Here is a 26,119-nt window from a genome sequence, read left to right as displayed (position 1 = left end):
AATTAAATTAAAACTGACCAAAAATTGACCTCCATCATCAGGCAAACACTAGGGTGAACCGAAGGTCATAACAAAGCTACCTTTCAGAAAACACTACAACATATCCAAAGACACTTTATTTCCCCAAAACACAGCATTTCCCAAAATACTTAAGTTTGTCACAGACTGACAGTACATCAAATCAGCTTCAAGGAATCATTGTCCACTACTCATCTCTTCCAGCTTGAGTCTCACCAAATTTTGTCCTCTTTTCCTCTAGATCAAGATAACTTACTCACTAAGAAAAATTATACATAATGTCTATGATATATGACAACCTTTAATTAACTACATGGAGAATGTCTCATCCCATATGACTGAATAATGGCCTCCCTTTTTTCACTACACTATTATTATAATAGACCATGTCATTATGGTTAATGCTATCCTGTCTCTCATCCTTTATTTCCCCTTTTATTGTATTGTATTTAACTTTATTAGTTACATTTTTATGTGAATCATTACATGTAAATTTATTGGCAATTTGTGACTGTGTTGTTTGTGAATTTTGGAAAATATATATGTTCCAACATGAATAAGGTTTTCTTTTGGGAAATGTTGAAGTGTTTTGGGCCTTAAAGATGTTCTCTAGAAATGTATTGAATTTCCATAAAGTTGGGGAACTTGCAAGAGCACAAATCTTTAGAAGAAAAAGTCAAAATCAAGCAGGGGCTGAAATATCCTGACTTTTAGTCCCTAATGGTGAGATTCAAAAAGCACTGAATCCTACATTACCCATGATGCATTTGACATCTCTAGACCCTCCATACCTAGTAATCTCAGGCCCCCATGAGCGCAGGACTTTAAAGCCAATTATCTCGCAAGCTAAACAGTGGAATTACAACTTTAGAGCCCGCCATGTGATGCCATTGGGCCTAAAAATACTTTTTCTCATAGATATGCATTGTGACACAGATGTCTGAGCATCAAATCCTCCAAGAAATGATTCAAGCAACTATCAGGGTTTGATCTGTTTAATCCAGTTACATTCGTAGAGTCTAGAAGAACCGCAAGATTAAAGTATTTCATCCCAATTCAAGCTAGCAGAAGGCTAAACCAGACGTTTGCTGCTTGGCTGGTGGAAGGTAACTGCACGGCTGCAATAAGTCACTAGTGATCTTGCTATGGACTGAATAGCAGAAGATTTCTGTAATTTTATGCTGCTAAAATTGAGTTCTTTTGGCTTTGTGCACCATTGAGCAACTTTCATAGTAATGAACAGGGTCCCGTCTGCAACGCTGGATCCAATGCTCTTTATACATCCATGGGTAAATGCCAGGAAGGGAGCCGGGGTTTGAAGCAAATTTTCATAGTAGCCAGTGGAATTACAACTTCTGCATCCGTCACATGATGCCATTGAGCCAAAAAGGACTTTTTCCCCCATACACTTACGATGGGAAGCAGACATATGTCAATCAGTAGATTTATTTTTGTGAGCGTTACAACTTCTATGAAATGACTCGTTTCACTGTTGAGATTCGATCCATTCAGACTGATAACAGCTCAAAAGTCAAGAGGAGTTGCAACATTCATTCATTTTTCCCCATTTAAAGTAGCAGAGCACTTAACTTGAAGAAGCCACTTTGGTAGGCTAAAATTAGCTGCTCAGCCAGAAGTCTCATGTGTGCTTGCTCTATGGGCCAAATGATGCAAAAGATCCAGTTAATTTACAACCAAAAAGTTAAACTTTTTGGCTTAATGCTTCACTGAATAACTTTGATAGAAATGAAGGGGGCCCTGCCTCTGATGCTGTATCCAATTCTCTTTATTCATTCATAGTAAATGCTCGTTGTCTTTCAAAATGCAGGCCCTAGATGTTCTGTAAAACTTTAAAGTCTAAAGGTCCAAATAAACATACTCATGCTGACATTTAATAAGATTTGAATAGCTCTCTACAGAGCCACAGAAGACATTATATAAATGTTTTTACAGACTAGTGTTCCTTATCAGGTTGAGTAAACTGAGCTTGATTTGAAAATGTGATTAAATGCCCTTTTTAATTTTTTTTTTTTTTTTATCATAATAGGCTTTATCACACTTATAAGACAATGCATTTGCATAAATGACATGTCTACCGATTATTATTATGTAAACTATCAATATGATATATCGATACAAAGAGATGTGACCTCAAGTCTCGAGGCACAAGTCAATACCAATATAACTCACAATTATTGCCAACAGATGCCACTATATCTGACACATTGGACCTTTAAGGCTGCAGTTCAGAAAAGATGAGAGGCCTGTCTTCTTATAAGTTATCAGCCAGGAGTCATAGGTTGTTTTGTGTACATATGTATATGAGTGTCAGCGACTTGGGTGCAGTATAGACAAAGGGAAAAACATCAGGTAACATTTCATGACTCGTGAAGTGCAGCCTCCCTGTCTGAACCTGTACTGCTACACTGTTATCTTCGCTGCCTGAGGGCACAGATCAGGGAAAGCATCAGATGCCACAAAACCACACTCTTAAATGTGAAGTGTGTGTCATCAACGCACGCAACACAACCCAGATATCTGTGCATGCAGGTGTGCATGCATCTACATCATGCATCTCTATCTGTGCGTGCATGTATGAACAGATGCACCAGTACTTGCTGGTTGCTCAACAGCTGTAACTATCTTTACAGCTGGTGGACAACCTGGTTTCTCCACCCTTTCCTGCCACACAAAAGTAATACTATAAGACCGAAGTTCCAAACCTTGATTCAGAGGTCAGGAGCCACGGACAGAACTGAACAAAAAAAGCTCAGCTATAACTTAAATAATTCACCGTATCGGCTTGTTGTCATCAGCAGTGTTTTTTCCACATCATAGACAAAAATAGGAAGAATGTATCATATATAACATTATTTGTTCAATCCCTTCACATTTTTCACCTTAAGTCTTCTATTTAAAGTGTCTATCCATCAGTTCATGTATCCTTTTGTCAGTCTACCAATCAATTTATCTTTCCACACATCCCACAGCTCATTTTGTCATCACTCCATCGTTTCACCCATCCATCAGGCAGCTTTGGTCGTTCTGTTTGTACCACAGGGATTAGTGAGAGGCCAGAGATGAGATGAGATGGAGATTACGACAGAGATAATGGTGTTTGGATTTAGAGTCAGAGGCAGTGGGAATTCAAAGCTGCAGCTTTAATCACAGGTGAGCCACGTGCTCTCTGATCTGATTTAGGAGAATGACATACCACAGGTTTAGAACAGCGCGGCTGACAACACTGAAAATAACAAACAACATGAGCGAATAACATGAGATCAGTTTATTTGCTTTACAGTAGCCACAGCAGCAGAATAAAAATTCCTGTAAACTTATATTATATGCTTTGATTTGTGGTCATTGTGGTGACTGGTTCCAAACCTGAATGTGAGGACCCCTTCAGTGGGTCACAAAATGAACTTCAAGGGTTGCAGGATGATTACAAAATAAGGAAATATAATAAAACAAAATTTTCCTAGAATTATGTATATTTTTATTTTGATTTTAATTATCATTTAATTTTTAAATATTGTGTAGTTTTACCCCATCAGTCCTCTAAATCCTATTCAAATAGGACTCTTATAGAGGAAAATCACTCTTTGACTTTTCTGCTCTCAACACCTACAGATATATACCCTGTGATGAGAAATACTGAATAGACATGTTTAGTAAAATAAAAAAATAGGGAGCCACTAACATGTTAAATGCTGCTAACTCTTTAAAAATGTTTTAACATTGTCCTATGTGTTTTGAAAGGGATCATTTGCCCAAGAGTTGAGTGAATTTCCAGCAAGATGAACTGTTAACATGAAAAGCATCCAAACAAGAGCTGCAATGTTTTCACACATCTGCACAGTCATTTTGCTTTTGCACTCAGTCCATAGGCCCAAAATATAAAGATGACATATAATTGAATAATGTGCCTCAAATTCAAGAAGTGTACATTCCCCCAGTAGTCAAATTTTGTTATCCTCAAATTCATCAGAGTTTACAGATATCTCACAGATTTGAAGCCCAACTTCTGTTTGCAGGCTAAGGAGAACATTTCGACTTTGAATTTTCTGAATTTAAAAATTAAAACTTTATGTTTGCTGTGGAGCAGAAGGTTACTTGGATTGATTAATTAATTATGCTACTGTCTGATCAATGAGGTGGACATTTTGGAGCAATAGCGTCATCTGTTGGTAACAAAAACAATGCTTTAACCACTGTAAGGCTTTACAGGTAGGCCTATAAATACAGCACGCACACACACACACACACACACACACGCACACACACACACTAAAACGTTATCTATGACATTATTCTCTTACTATTATTATTGTTATTCATTTTTCTATTGACCAAAGACGCCCTGCCAATGGTCAGTGATAGGATAACTCACTTTTTTTCTCCATCATGATCATCTAACACTTGCTTCTGTGTCAGTGGAAGTCCGCATATTCGTAACAAGCTGACAAACCAATGTTTAGTGATTTGAGACAATTATCAAAGTATTAAAAAATATAAGTAGCAGTCATATGTGCGGAGGTAATATAAACATGGCTTCTTACCTGTAAATATGGCAGGGACTGTTATGTATGAATTTCAGGAAATACTGTGTTGAATCTGTCGCGCTCGTTCGCAGTCACTAGAGCAACATGGCGGTCCCTACAAAACAGTAAGTAGCTAACCAGCTAACGTGATTATAATAATGTGTAAATAAGTAAAAACAGACTGTTTTACATGGTTTGTGGTTGTAGTTGTAGTTATGATAAAGAAGTTAATGTACCATAGAAGTCGTTGTGTTACAGTTCATGGTTATTTGTAAAAACGGTGGTTCGCCCCCTGCTGCTCCTGAAGCTATCTAACGATACGCTAACGTTATGCTAACCCCGCTAATAAAGCAGCTAGTGAATGTTTACAAAACTAGAGCCATTTTTGTCTGTGTAATACTTACGATTTTAAGTTTTTCATACCTGCCATGTACTTATCAACTCGCTCTTAATTTTACCAGAAAGATCTTATTATTTTTTTTTTCTATTTAGGCCAATGACAAACTAACAGGGAGAGTTTCAAAGCTAATGTCAGTCATTCAAACTGAATTCAGCTGTTTGGTAGGTTTCGCGTAAGCCTTAGACTTTTTAGTTTCTTTCATTGTTGCACGACGTATTGCAGTAGTGAGCTTAACCTTATGTTAGCCCATAATCGCCTGTCTCATAAACAAGTTAACAAACCATCATTTAACCGTCTGAAACCTGAGTAAATTGGCTCGATTTCTTGAAAAACATGGGGAGAAGGAAGTGAGCAACATAACAAGACATGGCCCATAAAATAGCAAGAAATTAGTTACAAGATTAGTAACAAGTTTCAAAAATATTACCTGAAAATAAGAGAGAAAAGTGCTGAAAAAAATACAAATGTAAGTAGAATTATTATAAATACAGTTTTCTGGACGTGTTCTTTTTCCTAGCCTTTTTTCCCTTTCAGTAAAACCAACAATTTTTCAGGTCATTTTCTTGTTCCTTTTAGTCATCAATTTATGGGACGTTTCTAGCCATGTTGCTCACTGCCCTTTCCACATGTTTTCGAAAGAAATCAAACCAATTTGCTCAGGTTTCAAAGGGTTAAACAACTTGTAAAAGACACTGAATACAGCACAAGAAAACTGATGTCAATTCAGGTTTTAAAGGGTTAAATAAGACTGCCCTTGCTACTGGAAAGCAAGTAGGTTCTTTGCAAATTGCTGACATGCAGGATTTTGCCAGTCTGGGTTTAAGAAGACTTGTTCCCTGATTGTCCACAGGTATGGGCTGATCTTGCCTCAGAAGAAAGGAGTTTCAAAGACCCTGCAGAAACACTCAGTGTTTGGAGATGACTCAGATGATGAGGTAGGTAGACTTTTCGATTTACTAAAAGCTGGACAATAGAATGTGCCTTTTGTCACTCACCAATCACTGCATGTGATTTTTGGTTATTCCCGCTATTATGGAAACTGGACAAAAAAAACCAAAAACTTACCCAGTTCTCGTTTGGCAGTCTAGCAGACTTCTGTTCAAATTCAGTGAATATGTTTTTTTCTTCCTCAGACCACAGTTGGAGAGAGTCTGCAGAAAGAAGCAGTTAAAAAGAAGATGATGAAGCAGGTGAGAGGAAGACTTTGTGACTTAATTTTATTATTATCATAATTGTTATTGTTATTATTATTATTATTATTATTATTATTACCTTTACAAATACAGTTCCTTTGTGATTTTCATTTCTCTGGTGTTTCTCTCTCTGTCTCAAGACACGTTTGGAGATGCACAAGGCCTTGGAGCAGGACAGCACTGTATATGACTATGATGCTGTGTATGATGACATTCAAAAACAGAGACTTGAGAGCAACAAAAAAATTCTGGGAGGCGTTGACAAAAAGGTAATAAATATGGAACACGTGTATAGCTGTAATTGTCAGCATTGGGATTTCAAAGTGATCTAACGGTTAGAAAGACTGTGCAGCATGCACTACAATATGTTAGAGCAACACACTGATTCCCTAGGCTGTGGTGCTGCTTTTTTGGCAGTATTGAGTTCTGACATCCTAACGGTGAAAAAAAGGCAAAATGTGAGCTTGAACTTTCTTGTGATTATGAACTTAACTTAATAATGCTCTGTTTGTCTGTGCCTCTTTGTTACAGCCAAAGTATATCCACCAGTTAATGAAAGCAGTCGAGGACCGAAAGAAAGAACAAGAACGAAGGGAAGAAAGGAAGATCCAGAAGGAAAGAGAGGCAGAGGGAGAGAAATTTGCAGATAAAGAAGCTTACGTTACTTCAGCCTACAAGCAAAAACTGCAGGAGCAGAAGGAGGAGCAGGAGAGAGAGAAGAGAGAAGCAGCGATGGAAGGTTAGACAAATACTCTACAACAGATATCTTATTTAAAGCATGAAAACTTCAGCTCAGTTAAGGTGTCTTAACTAGATTCCTTCAAGAATGTTTGTGCCAGTGGGCTTTGGAGAGGTATCTCCTTCTTTAGGGCACAAAAAGGATGACTTAAGGAAAAAGACTTTAAAATGTTTTGGAAAAGTGGATACTTTATATTAAACAATGTAAATGATTATTTTTTTGTTTTGTTCAGCGGCTTTGGATGTGAAGAAACAAAAAGACCTAAGCGGCTTCTACAGGCACCTGCTGAATCAGACTGTAGGAGAGGAGGAGATACCGGATCGCTCAGCAAACAAGTCAGTCATAGCTCCACTTTACATTCGTCAACACAACAAGCACATACATTTCAAAAATATTCAGAGCCTTTGTTTGTATCTTTGTTTTTCTCTCCAAAGAACTCAAACCTCAAAGATTTCAAAAGACACAGAGAGGACTTCGCCTTCACCTCATGACAATATCCCAAGTTCATGCAGTGACAGTGAGGAGGTTCATGAGCAGAAGTCTGGGTTTAGTAAGCCTGGGGCAGGCTCCGCTCACTCAAAACGTCAATACAGACAGAGGTCACCCTCATCGGGGAGCGGAGAAGAGAAAGAGAGAGAGAAGGAGAGAGACAGACATAAGAAGAGCCACAGAGATCAAGACAGAGACAGAGGACGGGACAGAGACAGAGAAAGAGACAGAGAAAGAGAAAGAGACAGAGACAGAGATAGGGACAGAGATAGAGACCGAAACAGGGGAAGGGAACGGGATGACAGGCACGGAGGAAGACGAGATGACAGGGATAGAAGGAAAGACAGGGACAGAGACAGAGACCGAGGCAAAGACGATGACAGAAGCAGAGGCAAGGATACAGACAGGGAGGACAGGCATGGGAAGAGGGAGAGGAGCCCTAAAGAAAGAGAGAGGTATAAGAATGGCGAAAGAGAGAAGAGGAGGAATCCAGATGAAGACAAGCAGAAGGACAAAGATAATGAAGAAGAGAAGGAGAGAAAGAAGGAACCAGAGAAGGAGAAGGCAATGAGGAGAGAAGAAAAAGATCCAGAAAAGAAGGAAGCAGTCGGAGAGCACGGAAATGAAGATGTACAGAAAAAGGAAGGCAAGGAGAAAGAGGGCACGGAGGAGAAGGCGAACAAGTTTGCAAAGCGCAGTACGGATCAGACTGTGAGTTCAGCCAGAGACCGGTACATGGCCAGACAGATGGCACGCTCGGCCTGCAAGACTTACATAGAGAAGGAGGAGGACTGATAGCTGTGCAGCACAAAGCACACACATCCCTGACCTGCACACAACCTTTATCTCTGTTAAGAGGATACAGCTAATGTTAATGTTATTTTTTTAACAAATCCCATAAAAAGCCCAAAATGAATGACTTGTAGGGTTCCCACATCATGGAAAAAAAAATCACAATCTTATGTTCCAGGCCTGGAAAAGTCATTTGTAAAAATTATTAAAAGTTTTGTAAATGTCACAAAATTTTGTTGTGCCTAATAAAATTAATTGTTACAGTAACCTTCCGGGGATAACCTTCCAAATAATGTAACCTAACGGCAAATTCATTTTCTGTACGTGGTGCACGGGTCAACTTAGAGCAGCAGCACGATATATCGTTTCGGCATCGACTTCGTGGCACACAATAGTCGAATTGAAGGGCTCTCTCCCTACATGCTTCAGTCTTCCCTTAATCCAGAGCAGGTACTCTACCTCATGCCAACATTTTTACTTCTGCAGGTTTTCCATATCAAAGCAACCAGACACAACCAGCTGTCCCAGCTGAGTAAACACTTATTTTCACTCATTTTTGTCATACAAAAAGCAAAAATGTACCTAAAAAAAGACTAACAATCAAGCTTATACACAAAGTACTAAAGTCAGGGTCAATTATCTCCAAAGACAAACAAAGTGACAGTAATGCCACTTTTTGTGCAGTTGAGCCACTCTTAATCATCATCGGGGGAATTCCATCACTGCGACAGCCCTAATGTGGAATTGACTCATTATAAACCACAAGTGACCATGTTTATTGGAATACAACTAAAACATCAATAATGGCTTATTGATGTAATAGTTTTGGACAACAGTTGAGGTAGTTGTGACAATAATAAGTAATGGAGAGAGTAATCAGGTTTGGGGTACACAGACTTGTTTTTAGGATCTATTTTAATCTTTTTATGGGATTTGTTGACAATAAAAATATTGAATATTGACCTTAACCTGTAACTGCTGACTCCACCATACACTGCAGTACTCAGGTTTAAACAGCAGAGTGTGCTCATGGTCTTTAGTGATGAGAGAGAGAACTGGACTTTTTTTTCCCCTTTGGACTTGAATTGGTGTATTTCTTGATTTATTATTGTGAAATAAAAACACTGATTTGTAAATATAAGTTTTGACAGAGAGCCCTTTGTAATATTACACAGAAGAATGAGTGTATATAGTAAATCTTATTAACTGGGAAGAAGTTCAGAACTAAATGATGAGCCAGTGATGTTGTGTTTGTTAGTTTGGGTTTTGTATGTTTCTGATGTACTCAGTGATGAGTTAATAAAATCATTTCTGATCCCCGCTTTCTTCTGTTGCTTTGTGTTTGTGCTGCCACTGTCACTCACAATCTGATGTCAAAATGTGTGCAAGAATGAAGATTTCAGCTCACAATTCCACATTTCATGAGGTAACATTTACTTCACCAATGTGATCACACAAATGTGTTACAGCTTTACAGGTTTTGCGCAGGAAGACATTAGTTCTAATTAAAGCAGCGTTTGGTTGCAGGATTCTTCTCTTGTGCGTCTCCTGCGTTCCTGTGTCAGCTTCAGTTTAGCTGTACAGGAAGGAGTTGGACCACTGAAACAAAAAAAGCAGTTCGTAAATCTTAAATCTCTAATGCTCTTATTGACTTATTTCTACACAGAATGGGACACACACTACAGTGGTGGATGTTATTTAGTCAATTTACTCAAGCACTGTACTTTTTCCACTTAATGCTACTTAATACACCTAGAACACTACATTTCAGAGGGAAGTACGATCCTTTTTACTCCACTACATTAACCCTTTGAAATCTGAGCAAATTTGCTTGATTTCTTTTTAAAACACAGAGAGAAGGCAATGAGCAAATTAACAAGAAATGACCCAAAAATTAGCAAGAAATTTGTAAAACGTTGTAAGAAAGTTACCTGAAATAAGCACAAAAAAAGGGAAAGAAAAGTAACAGAACAAAAACAGAAAATAAATAAACTAAAATAAAGTTTGAAAAAAATAATAAATATAAATAGCAATATTCTTTCTGTAATCAAATTTTAAATAATTGTAAATATAGTTTTCTTAATATTTTCCTCTGGTCACTTGATAATTTTCTTTTTTTTTCAGCTAATTTTCAGATTTTCTTCTTACCATTTATTTATTTTTGCAATTTGTGGGACATTTCATACCAAGCTGCTGATTGCCTTTTTTTAATAATTATTATTATTTTTTTAAAAAAAAACAACGAAAAACCCTATTTCAAAGTTTTAAAATACTTGCAAAAGGCATCTAAACGCTGTGCAGGAAAAAATTCTGTCCATCCAGGTTTTAAAGGGTTAAATTGTCAACTTTATCTTCAAGTAATTTTTAAGTTTTAAGCTAAAACATGATGTGCTCACAAAACATGATGCAATGTTAGAGAAAAAAACTGTCAAACAACTAGGCAACATTACAACTGTAAAATGCTATGTATACATTACTGTAATTAGCAATAATCCAATAAATTGGTAACTAATTATAACTTGCCTCATCCCAGGTGAAGTTGATCACCCCATCAGATGATTTTCCATTGAAAACATCTGTAAAGAAAAATAAATATCACATTTTAAAAGCAACATATAAGTAAAAATATTTTTATATGGAGAAATACATAAGCTGCAATACAGGCCACAGTGGTAATCTGACATAACATGATGTGCATTTGAGATTTCATATTTGAGGATTCAAGCTAGTTTAAGTTCTTTCGCCCCGCTGCCCTCTTCATTCTGACCAAATAAAAACCTTTTTTATGGTGTTTATTTGTTCATTTTTCAAAAAAGTGATGTGATAGGTGATTGTTGCTCACTTGAAGCCTTGTCCAGGCGTAACATGAGAGTGATGAAATTCTCCATGTTGGTGCTTGAGGAGTCTGAAAAACGGAACATCAGCAGTCTCACCAAGATGTCGTCCACATCCATCCCTGGAGAAAGTGACAAGTACTCCAGTTACACTCACAAATATGAAGCACGTATCCAAACAAAGGGCATGCTGACTGTCATCTACTATATGTAATACACTGCCTATGTATAAGTACCTCATGCAGTCGTTACTAAAAAAATTGAACTATCCCTTTAGGTTTTGATTATGTTTAACTGGTACCTGCAGACTCGATTGCCCTCTGGAGCTCATAGTCAGACAGGGATCCACTCTGGTTCAAATCTGAGCGATGAAAGAGTTTCTGCAAAAAGGGATTAAACTCCATTTAGAAACAAAGAGCTCTTGAAGTGTGTATGTCATCATCAGAAAGTCCACAGTTTTGAAAGAATTATTTTTAGTGAATAATCGAGGTGATGAATAAAATATGTCTTCATTGATCATGCCCATATTTGCTGCATTACCTTGTATTGACTTATCTTCTCCCAGAGAGTTGAGAATTCAGTGAAGGTCATTGTCATCCTTTTGTCGATCTTTGTACATTAAGAACCAAAATTGAATCAAAATGTAATAATTTAACTCCTGAAAAGAATGCATCCATTTTGATTTTCTGGCATGCTTTGTAGGACAAGAAAAGCAGCAAAACATGGTGAAGCATTTGAATTGTTCTTTTTCTTTTTAGGATACATCCACAGAGACTATCATGCTCTTGCAGGTATCCAAACCAAAGCCGTTCCAGCCGCCTGTGAATGGTTAACACAGGAAATTTAAATGCCCAAAGTAACTCAGCTGGTGGTGAAACCACCAAAAGATTTCATGATTCACAAAAAATGAATTACAAATGTTTACAAAGCACACGTGATATAAATCAACTCACCATGAGGGAAGTTGTCATTCAGGAGCCTCTGAAGCTGTCTGGGTTTCAGCTCACCGTACTAACAACAGAAAGTGTGACCGATTGATATCAGGAAAAAAAATTGGACAGGCAGATGAAGGAGTGAAAAAGGAAAGATCTGCACACCTGATTAGCGTAGCGGTTAAACATGGTACGGACGGGACTGGCGTCGTCCTTATCGTCTTTCTCTTTTGGAGGCTTCAGATGAAAAGTTCAAAGATTAGACATGAAATTGGTTAACTAAATTTGATCTCTTTAACTTAAAGCTGAAGTATGTACTATATTATTTTGTTCCATACCTCGGGAAGAATCAGGTTCTCCTCCTCTTCGTGGTCATGATCGTGGTCATGATCATGGTCATGATCATGGTCATCTTCATCATGGGGGCTGGGACCAGATCAGACAATTTTACTTTAGCTGCTATTTTAACTTTAAAGCTACTTTAACTGCTAATTTAGCTGCCAACTGTGGGCAGTACAACAAGCTGCAAGACAATGTGGACAAACTATTAAATTATGAGATTGTTTTGGAGAACGTGTTGGCAAACCAAAGTCATGACATGCTTATTTTACACCCCAAAAAACATAGATCCTAAATAATACAGCAAGGACCTGACCTCAGTATCTTAAATCATAGCTTTGACTCTGATCCAGTGTTAACACTGCAGCTTTAAAGCTCTTCTCTGCTTGAAAATTACATGCCCAAAATGAAAGTATTTCTCTAAAACTGCCAGGTCTATGTAAATAATTTTGGTATCAAAATAAATTTAACACTGGGGAGATTTACTGCAGGTGTGTACACATCAGTATAGATGTTACTGGGCCAGATTAAATTAAGAAATAACACAGTATAAATAAAAGATTTTATCGCCGCCTATCAAAACTTTACACTTTCAATGTGAACATCCTTTAAAAATCATGCAGTTGCAGCCCAAAACCTCCACAACATAAAATGTGAAGCAGAGCTAATTCAGAGAGGCTTTAGTGGAGAGATGTTTAGGCAAAACCTCCAGTTGGCCGTTTTAGGCACAACTGTGTACCATCAGTGCACCCCAAATAACGCAAAACTCATTTGAAGTCATTAAAAGTATTAATTCTGTCTAAAAACAATTTTTTTTGGCTTTATTAATATGTCACTCAATCAGTTTGTGTTCCCATTCATAGAAAACCTGAATTATTATTGAACCAATGGTCTGGAGTCAGCATGTTATCACTTTCAGCCATCAGACAGGGACACAAAGCATGAAATCAGTTTTCTAATATACAATATATGTTGAATATTTATTTTTACCTGATCTTAGTCTCAGCCTTGGAGTAGACAGTGAGAACGAACTCTGCAGACATGTAGGGTTTCATGGTGGAGGGGATGATCACGTACTCTCCAGGCTCCAGACTGTGCCGCTCAATCAGATCCCTTTTGTTGGTGTAAAGCTGTCTTTGCTTCACAGGATAGTTTCTGTTGAAGAAGGAGGACCTCAGGCGTCCTTTTGGTGTCTGGAAAGGATGTTTATTTAATGTAATGAAACGGCTTCCTAAGCATTAAATTGTTTTATTTGGGTAATTTAAATGTGGAATTTGCACATTTGGGGTGTGATATTTGCTCTTACCCCTGGTGGAATCTGTTGGATGTGAAATGGGAAGAAAAAAAAGTCATTTTACAGTTTTCAGATAAGTCAATAAAGCTTGTCACAGGAATAGCCTAAAATAAAGACTGTTTTATGATTTTAATACTTGCTAATTGGTATTTTGCATCATTTATCATGATTTAATACTTAATGAACAAGGAGTCAGGATGCAAACCTTAAAGATGGTAAGTCCAATTGGGTAGGAGTCTTCCCTTTTGCGATGCTTCTGCTGAGGTTTCTGCATCAGAGAGAGGAAGATGTTTTTGTCTTCCTGCTCCTCTCTGTCGATTTTAGTCACCTCCATGCGGAACTGAGGATTGGTCTCAAAAGTAGCTACAGGAGATGCAAAACATTAAAAAGATGAAACTTCAGAGACATTTTTTTACCCTTGCACACATAAAAGACGCAATAAGCATTTTGTCCTTGCAGTTTTTGTTTAAGGTAAAACAGTTCAGCTCACTGTAAGATAAGTTGCCGCCTGCAGATTTCCCTGCTACCCAGCTGCCATCATAAACCATGCACTTCCACTGGCAGGTGAGGTCGCCGTCAATAAAGTTGGGGTTCTCACAGCAGATGGTCAAGTCGGCGAAATTGTGACAGAAGTCCTCCAACTCAATCCTAAAAGACCAAAATACCCAAATGACACAATAGGCTAGGGGCAGATGTCAACCATTTGTTTGAGGGAGCCAAATTTGACCTGTAAATGTTTTATAAGAAAGGAAGTACAATTGTCACTTCACAGGGACTTTAATGTAGCTAATTTACCAGAACTCCCCATCGTGGCGGTCAAAACACTTCTCCCGATCCTCTGGGCTTACTCTATTCCACATGTCAGACCTGAGCACAAGAGGAAAATACATTTATTCTCGGATATTTTTCTTCACATTAAAATAATAAGTCTTCAGTTGTCCTGCGGTGTTTGCATTTTTTTTTATTGCTGTAACATGCACATATGGCTGGAAGAATGAATAATTCAAGTACTTGTCACTCCACTTTCCGTTCCACTCTTGTCTGCCCCAAGGGTTCATGACTCGCACCAGTTTCACTTTGGAGCCATAATATTCAACCTGAAGATGAAGTAATAAATTGACAAATCAGAAACAAAATAACGCTTCAAAGACTTCTAACTTTTCTTCTTGTTTGCCACGTATGCACACATTGAATGTACCTCAGTGACTGCTGTAACAGAATAGGCATGTTGATCCACAATTCCATTTTGCGCCACACTGTTCACAATCCCACCCTGAAAACAGACAAAACAGTTAAATCACACCAGTGACTAATTTTTCCAAATAAAAATTTCCCCAAGAAATCTGTTCTTACCCCTCTTGAGGGAGCAGTCCCGCAGCAAATCATGGAATTGCAATCTGTGGCTCTGCTCAGTGAGTCCCACAGCTCCATATCATGGCCTGACTTGTGGGCATTCTGAAGTTCATAAGTCATATGCACGCCTCCACTGAAATCCTTGCAGGCCTCTGATGGCATCCCAGCATGCAGGTCTGCATACGAACCACACACTCTGAAAAAACAGAATTAGAATAGAATATAATTTAGCTAATGTAACATTTTACTCCTGGATTCTGGTGTTTGTGCCACAACAATGACCCAGGGAAGTGTTTTATATGAGGGTGAGTGGGTTGGTTTCATACTTGGCGTATGCTTTCTCCATCAGAGGACCCCAGAACTCATTTCCACTGTTGGATCGCACAGATAGTAGCTGCTTGTTGAATGTTGGCAGATGGTCATCGATGACAACATCCACCCACTTGCCGAACCTCCAGAACTGATGCAGAAAGGCCGAGGGAGAATTATAAGTTAACTGATGGCCAGAGTAAAAGCATTGTTTTTAAAGGTCCAGTGTGTAGGATTTAATTACATCTAGCAGTAAGGTTGTAGAACTAAAACTCCCCCTGTGTGCAAAGCGTGTAGGAGAATTTCAGTCAGCAGCCTCTTTTACTCGACCAGAAATATCACACCGCCTCGCTGTTCTGTGTAAAAGGTATGATCACAGAATAGCGGGACAGAGTTATCTTGCCTTTAAGCCCCCAAAGGAGTTGGCAACAGCATGTAAACAGTGTCTGCATGAACCGGACAGCCACCCGGGCGGGACTGTGGGTGGCAGGTGTGACGTTTTGACAACGTGTTCCGTGTGCGACCCACCACCGACCCAACCAGCTAGGAGCAGTTAGCAGCTATACAGCAGCCGTAAATGTCTGCAAAGAGAAGGCAATGAGACTCGTAAGCTCCTTACCCTTCCAGCATCAGACTAGATCAGCCCCCATATAACAGAGAAGGTAAATGATTGTTACTGCCATGGAAACACCATTGTTATCGTTTATAAAGTGCTGCAGATGTGTATGTTACATGTCACACTAGAGGCCGACGCTGTTGCTGTTGTGTTACATGCTACACCCATCATGTCTCTTTGAGTTATGCAGTAGCGCAATGCAGTCTATAATTACACAAAGGAATGGCATGGTGCAGCTGTTGTTTGGTTCCATGTCAAAATGCAAAGGAAGCATGAAGACGGGACTTCCTATCAGCACTATAGCACAGTCTCTGTGTCAAAAGGTCGAATATTTGATTTGGCCACTCTGGGCTACTGTAGAACAACACAGTGGACTCCATGGAAGAGGGCATGCTCTGTATGTACATATAAACATTTAAAGATAAAGAAAACACAATGATTCTCATTTTCAGGTGATTAGGAACTCATGAGAAAGTAGTAATTACTATAATATACCATTTATGGCTACAGATGCCCCTAAATCCTACACGCTGGACCTTTTACACACTTAGTATGTATCAATAAGTCTTTACCCTGAAGTGAAATATCCCTGCGTAGTTCTCGAAGGTCTGATCCATAGGCACAACTTGCACCATCAGGCCTTTGTGGAATGTCAGTGCGGACATTGCAGCCAGAAACCAACAGTTACCTGGCAAATTATTGAACAAATCAAGCATCGCCACATAAATCAAATTTTTACCAAAGCAAGGTGTTGATGTTGTGTCTTTAACTAAAAAAACAGATCCTTGCTTACCCACATTGCCTTGACCAAAGTCAAAGCGTGAGGCTCCTTTGGTGCAGAAAACAGGCTCTTCGCTGCGGTTTTGTGCTTTCAAGATGTCCTAGACAATGCAACAAAGGAAATAAATCAGATGTGCAATAGCATTTAAAAACACATAAAAAAAATCACAATGTAAAAATGTGCATTCCTCTGCTGTACAAAAACATATATGTGATTGATTAACAAGAGGAGGTAAAAACATATTTGAGAGTATTTTACCGCTGGTCGAAGCCACTCCACTTGGGCTTCATGCCTCCAGCTCAGATCAGGCACGTCTCCCAGAGATCGGTTGTCAGGTGGGAAGGTGCTGTCCACAAACAGATTACGTCTGCGCAGGTAGGTATCTTTCAGCTGCACATAGTCTTGGTTGTTGAACTTGGCAGGGTTGGAGGAGCTCCCCTCGCTGCCATCTTGGTAACGCAAGTTGATGACAGAGGTGCAGTTTCCAGATGGAGCCATGTTGACGAGAGACTTCAGACTCTGATACAAAAAGAGAAACAAAATTAGAGAATGCAGATTTTAATTTTAAAAGCAGCATTTCATGGATGGCGATAATTACCTGCGAGACAGCTACAACCAATCGCTGCTTCTCATATGAGAAGTGACTTGGAGGTGTCCAGTCGTGTGTTTGCAGCGGAATATCCTTCATTTATATACACCTGGTCTTACATAAGGCTGGCCTCAGACCCACCCCCTAAGTACGTATAGAAAAGCTAAAATGGCATGGTAGCTGACAGGTTTCTGGTTTTAGGCCTTTAAATCATCCCCTGCAGTCAAATAGCACTTGAAATTCTCACTGAATCCTGTCAGACCTGCTAAACTGCACTGTTTCTCAACCATGGTAATCACGCAATTTTCTTGAAGTTGTCTGTTCTGTTTTTTTTTTTTGCTTTATTTTGTTTGTTGTTATTTTGTTTTGCTTTTTAATGTACCTTTCTATTGCTACTGTACTCTTTCTAATAAAGGCAAAAAGACAAAAACAATGTTTGAAAAAAATCATATACAAACTATCATTCATAACTTGGTTTTATATTTGTTTATTATTATTATTATTATTATTATTATTATTATTATTACTATTATTATTATTATTTTTAAATCTATCAGTTGTTTCAAACATTTTCATTTCCTTTTCAAATATTCCACAGAGGATTAACTCCTTTGTCTCTTACACGTCCTTTTTTTGCATTTGTTCTAATCAGTCTAATTTAAGTGAACATGACCAATTAGTTTTGTCTTTGATAGCTAATCTGTTGCATGTTTCAAGTCTTATTTGAATAAATAAATGAATAAATTAAAGAAAGAAACAATAGGATTGGCTCGGTTATCTCTCTCAAACTGCTGAATCACCTTGAATATTTAAAGGTCAATCATCAGTGACATTGTGTCATATCTTATGAGATCTGCCTCAAATATTTTTTAACCAGCAAAACACAAAAAAACAAAGTATGAAAACAACAAGATCTGTCTCTGATTGTAAGTTAAGGATGTATGTCAAATCTAATCATGTATGGTTATGTAATGTACAGTAAGATTTCACTGTTTTCACAACAGATCCAAGGATTTTCCAAAAGGGGGGCCTTTGGGGGACTTTACATCTGCTCTGCACTATAATTGTGGGATAACTGAGACTCGCCTTGCGGGAAAGTACAGTATGTTCCTGAGAACTATAATGCACAGAAAGATGGGACGAGATATTTTTTGTCAATGTCAAGCCGGTTTTAGACGGGACAACTTAATTTACTGTATTCTGCTGAATATTTATGCACCAATTCTTGCTTCCTGTTCTGCATCAATTTACAGTGTTAGTGTCTTTAATTTTGTCAAAAAAAGGCTTTTGTCACATGCATGTACATTTACCTGTTCCCCACTTTCCCAAGAAATCTATGCCTATGAACATAACGGCAGTGATGGAGCTTTACATTATATTAGAAGCTTCATTAATAAGTGAATCAGAGCTGCTGTAAGAGATTGCATTACAGATACACTGATTTACTTTTATAGTGCATGCCTCCTCTGGGACCCTGCAGCACTCTCATTGGATGTAATGTCGATTTACTGTTGCAGGATTAATGCACTAACAAAAGCATGTAGATATTAGAATTGATGTCACTATACCTTCACACCTGTTGCCAAAAAAATGTGCACTCTGTCAGCAAGTCTTGACATGTGACAGTAATTATCTCGGCATGTTCTTTTTCAGATTTTTTTCTTTCATTTACATGCTTGCTGTTGCCCTGCAGACAAAAGGTGTCAAGGCGAGATATATGTGAGACGGCGTCAATGAAAGTGGCTCAAAATTTGCATATAGTGCTGCAGTGCTGCAGGCTGTCCCGTAATCACAAGGATTTGACACATAAAACAGTTCACAAAGGGAGTACAGAAGTGGTATTTGTGCAAACCATAAACAAGGAATTATGTTTATTGCATAACTTTTATTGCTTGAATCTTCGGCTAGCTTTATAAACATGAGGAGGTAGAAAAACAAGTGCAGACATATTGCCTTTTAAAAATCTTTTGCCTGCAAGCAATATCAAGTGGGTGCTGTTTTCTATGTTCCCTCACAAGACTGACATCACAACTGTACACAGAAGCAGCTTTTTTTTTATTATTATCATTATTTCTTCCATCAGCTCCTGACATGTCAGCATATGTGTCTGCACTTTCTTTGCTGAGAGACCGTATGGATGTAAATCTGCCTAAGTAAAGGTAGATGTAAGAGTTGCCCTTTGGACAATTCCTTCCTTCAAGACGAGATATTGACACGCAATGCTTAAAACAAGCTTTTATAGTGAGTCCTCTCGCATAACGCACATTTTCTTTCAGAACTAAAGAAGTGCACAGAGGAGCCACGAGTAATTACTGGCTTTGAATAAGTGCTTTAGCAAAAATGCTGAAATACTGAACAAAATTTAAAGCAAAGTCAGAAAGTACAGATGAGCAAAGATGCAAGTGCAAGAATCTGCATTGAATAAACACAATTTAAGGTGTGCTTTTGATTGTAGGCTTCAGTCTGAAGCTTTTCTCTCTCTCATTCTAATTACATTCTTACTTGTGGTTATAAGAATTAAAAGTTGCCAGCAACGTCTGCCAACTTTACTTCCTAGGTGTGGCTCTAACATAATGTTTTGTCAATTCCTAAAGTACTCACTATGTAATCACTTAAGCCTTTAGGAAATTAAGCAAAAGCATACAAAAGAATCACACTATATGTGCTTAGTCTTGTTTATTCTGTTAACTCACCTGTTGCCATGGTTTATATTTGCATGTCCATGCAATGAAGATATATTAAAAGTAATACGTAATAAACCTCATGCAATATGCATGTTGTTTCTCGGTTTGCTATAGGATTATGCAATGAATGTTTTTGCACCAACAATCAGCATATTTTTTATTTTGTCTGGTCATTTTGTACGCAATGCATACTAAAGGAATACATAAAAACAAAATATTATAGAGATACAACTGGTACTTAACTTGCTTTACATTGTTTCATTTGAGAAATAACAATTTACTAAAGAATGATTGATGGTTACATGCAATTACACAGAATACCAAGTTTGCTCCAATAAGAGTCAAAACACAATTTTACTGAACCTGCTGCTTGAATAGTAATTTCTGCAATTTGAATGTTTACATCATCTACACAGATTACTGACAGCTCTAATACACATTGATTATGGAGTGATGGTAATTACTAATTATCTAACAGACTATAAAACCATTTTTTTGCTGAAAAACTTAAGCAAACCTGCCCCAGCTGAATCATCACATGCAACACGGAGAGCTTATGTGACAGTATCTGCATTCTTTGCAAACAAAATAGTTCAAGACACACCAAAAACAATGAACACAGGTTCCAACTGGTTTTAAGCCATGTTACCAACGTGGTTCTACGGGTGACAATCGGCCAATCCACCACTTTGTCCCAGACTGATATATGTAAAGAACTACTGAATGGACCGGATGGACTCAACACAAGTCAGCTCTGTTTATTTTAACAACGGAGAAAACGTTTTAAGGATTTTAAAAATGGGTCTGTGCACTAAGTCACTGAAAAACATTTGCAGTGATATGGGTTGAAGTGAAGAGCTCAGATAGTTCTCACTGTCACTGGAGTCGTCATTAAGTATCTGCCATGTTAGACTGGTGCTGACTGTAAGTGATGAAGCAGCAGCAGGCTAAAACAGGTTAAAAGCCTTTACGGTGATCTGATGGATGAATTTGGTGCAGGAGAAACAATCGTCTGAAACTGTTTCTCACAGTTAGGGAAGGGATATGCCTCTTAATCCAAATAAAATATTACACCTGAAAATGTTCATTTTATGCTAATTTTCAGGTTCATTTTCAGAAGGAGTGAGATTGGGTTTGGTTAAAATTATCAGGGTAAGCTAATCAGGGGCAAAGTAAGGTAAATAAGGACAGGACATGCCTTCGCCATCCTGGAAAATGCAAATTTGCATCTGATATTTTTTTTTTATACAGTGAGAGGAAGTAAAGACATATTTTCCATCTTTGTAAACAGTCTATGAGCCAAGCAAACCTATCAGTGATTTATTTGTTGTCTTGTTGGATTCATATGTGCAGGAAATAATCAAAACTTCCCCAACTTTTAGAAACTCAATCAGTTCTCGTGACTCACTGAACTCAAGTTTTATCAAGTTTTGCTGTTTCTATACTGTCAAATGCTACCAAACTATTTGTGGTGAATGATTATTTTACTATCACCCGCAGGCAAATTTCCTAAACCACACATTAGAAACTGCCCTTGTTGCACTTCTGTCAGTTCTACTCAGCAATCAGCCGATTTGCCTCAGGCATCATCGATCACATGTCATGTAGCTGTACACACCTGCTTGACTTCTGTCACAGTGAAGGCATCATGGTCCAGCAGACCAGCCTGATGATCAGTGGGGATCTACCTGTAAATGACATAGGTAGCCACCTAGGGCACCATCCAGGTGGGGGACTCCAAAAATGCCTCCCACCTCCAATTTCTTTTTCAAAAAAACTGAAGGGAAATGATGGAGTGGAGTGTATGTTGAGAGCATTAGAGCAAGAGAAAATGAAAAGGCAAAGGCCATCTGTGGCACAGTTCAAAACTAGAAGAAGACAAAATTTGCAAATTTGCACATACCTTTTTTCTTTTGTTTAAGGCTGCCGAATTTGTTGGTTTCCTGCAATTATGTCTCTGTAAGATCCATATGTCCTGAAACAAATAAAGAGGCACCACTTAACATAGTCCAGAAACCTCAGAAATGTATACGTGACTGCCAGCTATGGTGTTGACTTTTGTTAAGTTATAAACTAATTCATAAAAATGTTTTCAACACTCTTGACAAAGACAACTTGATCAATGAATAACATTTCTAATTGTAAATTCCTTGATTATTATTTTAAACAAAACAATGAAAAAGAGAGAAAAAAAACAAATTTTACTTGGCTGATTATTTACAAAAAGTACACATGTAAATATCACAGCAGAAAGCTTTTCCAAACCTGGTGAAATCTGAAACAGGGACCTTCATGCAATAACAAGTCCTCTCCAAAATGTCAAAAGAGACAGAGGACAATTAGTACTCACTCATATGATTACTTCTATCACTTAGTTTACTGACAGACAAATAAAGATTACTTGAGGATGAAATGAAATCTCCCAAATTTATCTTTGAAGCTTTGATCCGGAGGCACCACTTGTGTCAGATATTATTTGTGAAGAGTCAGTGCCCACACAGGTGAATGCAACCAGCACTTGCCTGCAGGCAGTCACACAGCACATTGCACACTGTCAGAGCTTAAAAATAATTCAAATACCTTCTTTCGAGAGGCCTGTATTTGCATGTGAGAGAACATGTATGTTTACAGATGACTGTCAGCTTGAGAGAGTAAGTCAGATTTGACAGAATACTCCTTTCACAATAATAACAAAACAAGTTTTAAACTAAAGGCTCCTCTGTCTGAACACTAAAGACTCATCAGACACAAAACAGGACAGAGAAATCTTTGTCATGTAAAACAACCAAAACTATGAACTAGAAAATGATTGTGTTTGTGTAGGATCCAGAGTAGGAAGCCAGAGTGTCTGCAGGTCAATTAAAGGCATTAAATTCAGTTTTATAAATATTATGCCTTTAAAATCTTTAGTTTTTCATTTGAATTTGTGAGGTCTTAATTCCCACAAATATGTTATCCAATTCAATTTGTCAGTCTTTTAACATATTTATTTATGTAACTTTAGCTTATCTTTTATACTTACCTGCAATACTTGAATAAGAAAAAAAAAATACTGGTCTTAAATGTAATTAAACATTGTCTTAAAAAAAGGTCTTACCCTGACTTTAAGTGTCCAAAAACCTACCTATAGACACCCTGGAAGCTGGTTGAGAAAATGGGTTTTAAAAATGTTAGCTACTTAAACCTTCAAAATGAAGACAAGGGCCAGTTGCACACTCAAAAATCTCTGAGGAACAACTTAAAGGTGTCCCATAAGTTTCTGTTCACATGCAGGATTTCTCAGCTAAACACACTGGAAAGCTAAAATTGAAAGATTTGCACTGTTTACATCCCTGTTGCTAGCAGTCTTCTTTCCTGCATTTATGTAAATTGTAAATGGACTTGCATTTGTATAGCGCTTCTTGTTTAACTGCTCAAAGCACTTTGACGCTACCTGTCACATTCACACACTCGTGGCTCAAGCTACCGTGCAAGGTGCTACCTGCTACTCAGTTTTTATACACAATCACACATCAGTGGCACAGTATCTTGTCCCTGGATACTTTGACTGGACGGGAGGAGCTCGAATCAAACCACCAACCTTTTGAATAGAGGACAATCCACTCTACTGAGCCACAGCCACCCCAGACATCTCAAGAGATGTTGTGTTTATTGATGCATAACCAGCTGTAGATCAGAGGAATAGTGTGAGGCTGCGTGCATTAAAATCATCTTTATATGCATGCATACGCATCCTTGTGCTTGTGTATGATACAAACAAAAAGGGATCACATAAAGACACTGCTCTGTAGCACCACAAATGGTTAAACACTCCACAAGGTGCCTTTAAGAGACCCAATCAACAGTCAGTGCCAATACATTATTGTGAACATAAACAGGTTTGTATTTAACAGCATGTTGCAGTTTTAGGATAATGTATGACTGAATGTATAATACAACTGCTCATTGCAGGAGGGTGAATGATAATGATACCTTGGTGCACTGGGTCCTAAACCCCACTAGGGATCGCCAAAGCTTCATGGGAATATGCAAGGCCTTCTTAATTTTAAGGGCATTATAAAACTTTTTATTTAGATATTTAGTAGACCTATATCTCATCATTTAATTCATCACAATGATGAAAATAAATCAAATTGTCATATTTTTTAGACGATTATTCAAGATATAAACGTAAAAAGATCTAACAGCATAAGGACATAGTAAAGGCTTAAAGGCTTATTGGGTTAATTGTACACTTTATCAGATGCAGATGCAGAAATAGTGTGTCTGAGGTTACGGTAAATGCAGTACTCTTGTCACATTCACACACACATTCACACACTTTGGAGGGTCTGCCCTGGAACAGAGGCTTAACCAGCTCAATCACACTGACTCTTGGGCGAGTATTTTTTTAACCTGACCAAAGTGATCAATGTTGCCACAATAAAACTGACTCAAATACAGAGATAGCAATGTTCACCCATGCTTTTGCCTGTCTACCAATTTGGTCCAAATTGAACAATCTCAAACACTATTGGAAAGATAAAGGAAAGCAGATTTCCCAAGGCTTTTTAAATAAACTAGAAAAAAACTCCAAAATGATAAATGTAGAAATACTGCTTAAACAGTTTGGTAAATCATGCTAAAGGAGCTGTATATGACATTTGGAGCATTTACGGTCCAGTGCGTTGGTTTTAGTGGGGTATGTTTTTGTTTATTATCACCTAAAAATTAAGTTAAGCTAACTGTTGCTGTTGCTAGTGGTGTTTGCACTTTGCAGCCATCTGCGTGCAGACAACCTGAAACAGACTAAAAGTTGCATACAGCTCCTTTAACTTTTAGTTATTGCTTTTTGATTGATTGATTGACTGATTTACCAGAATTCTCCACCGTTCTTCACTTTCAGACACTCTTCCCAGACCTCGTCACTCACAGTTTCCCGCAATGCTGACCTGAAACACAATCACAATTGCTCATTCATATAATGAAAGCAGGAGTCATATAGATAGAGCTGTACTGTTAGCTATATGCAGATAACACTACTTAACTCCAGTCTCAGTTCCACTTTTTTCGCCCCCACGGGTCCAGATTCTCACCAGATTCACCTTCTTCCCCTCACTCTGTTAAATAAATCATGAACAATCACCTTGGTTATATTTGAAAACTTTTTTGTTTTGTTTTAACAAACATCTTCAAATGATGCACAGTCAGAGATGAGACAGTAAAAGAAGAACAAAAGCATTCAGCGTCAGCAGGTCTTATATAAAAGGCAATCACACATCCGTCAGGTACAAACCTGCCTGACTCCTGTCACAGCAAAGACATGAAATTCCACCAAACTTTTCAGAGATTTCTTTTCCTTTCTCCTGAAACAGATCAATTTCACAAGTTTACAATGGACGATTATCATTATTAACATCTGTATCTCAACTTCTGTCTTTTCACCTCTCCATAAGTCCCACATCCCATCACAGTTTTGCACTGGACGGCTCTGTTCATGACATCCCAGAGTGTCAGGTGGACTTTTGGACAGCGTGTAGGTCATGTGCACCGCCCGCTAAAGTCCTCGAATGCCTCAGGTGGGTTGCCAGCGATCATGTCACCATAAGATCCACAAACCCTGAAGCAAAACATAAACAGGCACTTTTTAATGTAGCAAATGCAAATTATTAAGTTTATCTGGATCCATTTTTCAAAAAATTAGATTTCAACCACAACAACAAAAAAAGCAGAGACTTAATTCCAAAGCCTAACAGTGGAAAACTTGGCTGATGTTTTGGCCTCAGATTTTTGGGTACTGACAGTAATTTCAGCGTACAGTGTGCATAAATGATCACATACTTGGCATACGCTTTCTCTAACCTTCAGCCCAGAACTCCAGGAAAGCCCAGGAAACTGACAGTTTTTTGTTGCGTGTTGGCAACAAGTCATTGATGACAACATCCCCCCATTTTCCAAATCTCCAAAACTTCATCAGGGATAGGAGGCATTGTAATTAGTAGAAAGTTATATACAGAGTCCCAAAAAAATTTCCTGGACAAATTTAAAAAAACTTCTGTGACTTTTTTCAAGACCTCTTTTCATGACCATTCGCAACATATAACAAGAACTGTGGCGTTTATTCCAAATGTCTATATTCTTGTAATATATTATGGGGTTTTTTTTGCCTGTTGGTTAACTTGTCATGTCGGCAAGCAGTAGCCGAGGTGTCTGAAATGAGAAAAACCAATTGTTTGA

At 38.1% G+C, this 26,119-nt stretch overlaps 2 protein-coding genes across 2 annotated transcripts; one reads left to right on the top strand and one right to left on the bottom strand.

Annotated features, from left to right (window-relative positions):
- Positions 1-4,562: 4,562 nt before the first annotated feature.
- Positions 4,563-9,494, top strand: nsrp1 (nuclear speckle splicing regulatory protein 1). Its single transcript, XM_042499099.2, has 7 exons — positions 4,563-4,684; positions 5,810-5,894; positions 6,093-6,149; positions 6,293-6,421; positions 6,684-6,891; positions 7,124-7,226; positions 7,326-9,494. Exons 1-7 carry the CDS (start codon positions 4,665-4,667, stop codon positions 8,173-8,175), a joined length of 1,452 nt encoding a protein of 483 aa, XP_042355033.1. The 5' UTR covers positions 4,563-4,664; the 3' UTR covers positions 8,176-9,494.
- A 123-nt stretch (positions 9,495-9,617) lies between these two features.
- On the bottom strand, positions 9,618-24,785 carry LOC121952757 (calpain-1 catalytic subunit-like). Its single transcript, XM_042499584.2, has 23 exons — positions 24,760-24,785; positions 21,807-21,878; positions 16,889-17,149; positions 16,643-16,730; positions 16,422-16,537; positions 15,251-15,384; positions 14,925-15,120; positions 14,770-14,844; positions 14,583-14,668; positions 14,367-14,438; positions 14,062-14,219; positions 13,777-13,934; positions 13,584-13,595; positions 13,268-13,470; positions 12,277-12,364; positions 12,104-12,175; positions 11,960-12,017; positions 11,770-11,825; positions 11,547-11,615; positions 11,308-11,386; positions 11,015-11,128; positions 10,696-10,748; positions 9,618-9,771 (listed from the first exon to the last, which is right to left on the bottom strand). Exons 3-23 carry the CDS (start codon positions 17,126-17,128, stop codon positions 9,745-9,747), a joined length of 2,154 nt encoding a protein of 717 aa, XP_042355518.2. The 5' UTR covers positions 17,129-17,149; positions 21,807-21,878; positions 24,760-24,785; the 3' UTR covers positions 9,618-9,744.
- Positions 24,786-26,119: the final 1,334 nt, after the last annotated feature.

Source organism: Plectropomus leopardus, chromosome 15 (genome assembly GCF_026936395.1).
Source record: "Plectropomus leopardus strain MGB_pleo_1.0 chromosome 15, ASM2693639v1, whole genome shotgun sequence".
Classification (NCBI taxonomy): domain Eukaryota; kingdom Metazoa; phylum Chordata; class Actinopteri; order Perciformes; family Serranidae; genus Plectropomus; species Plectropomus leopardus.
Note: the sequence above shows the minus strand (reverse complement) of the source record. Positions and strands in the feature narration are given on the sequence as shown.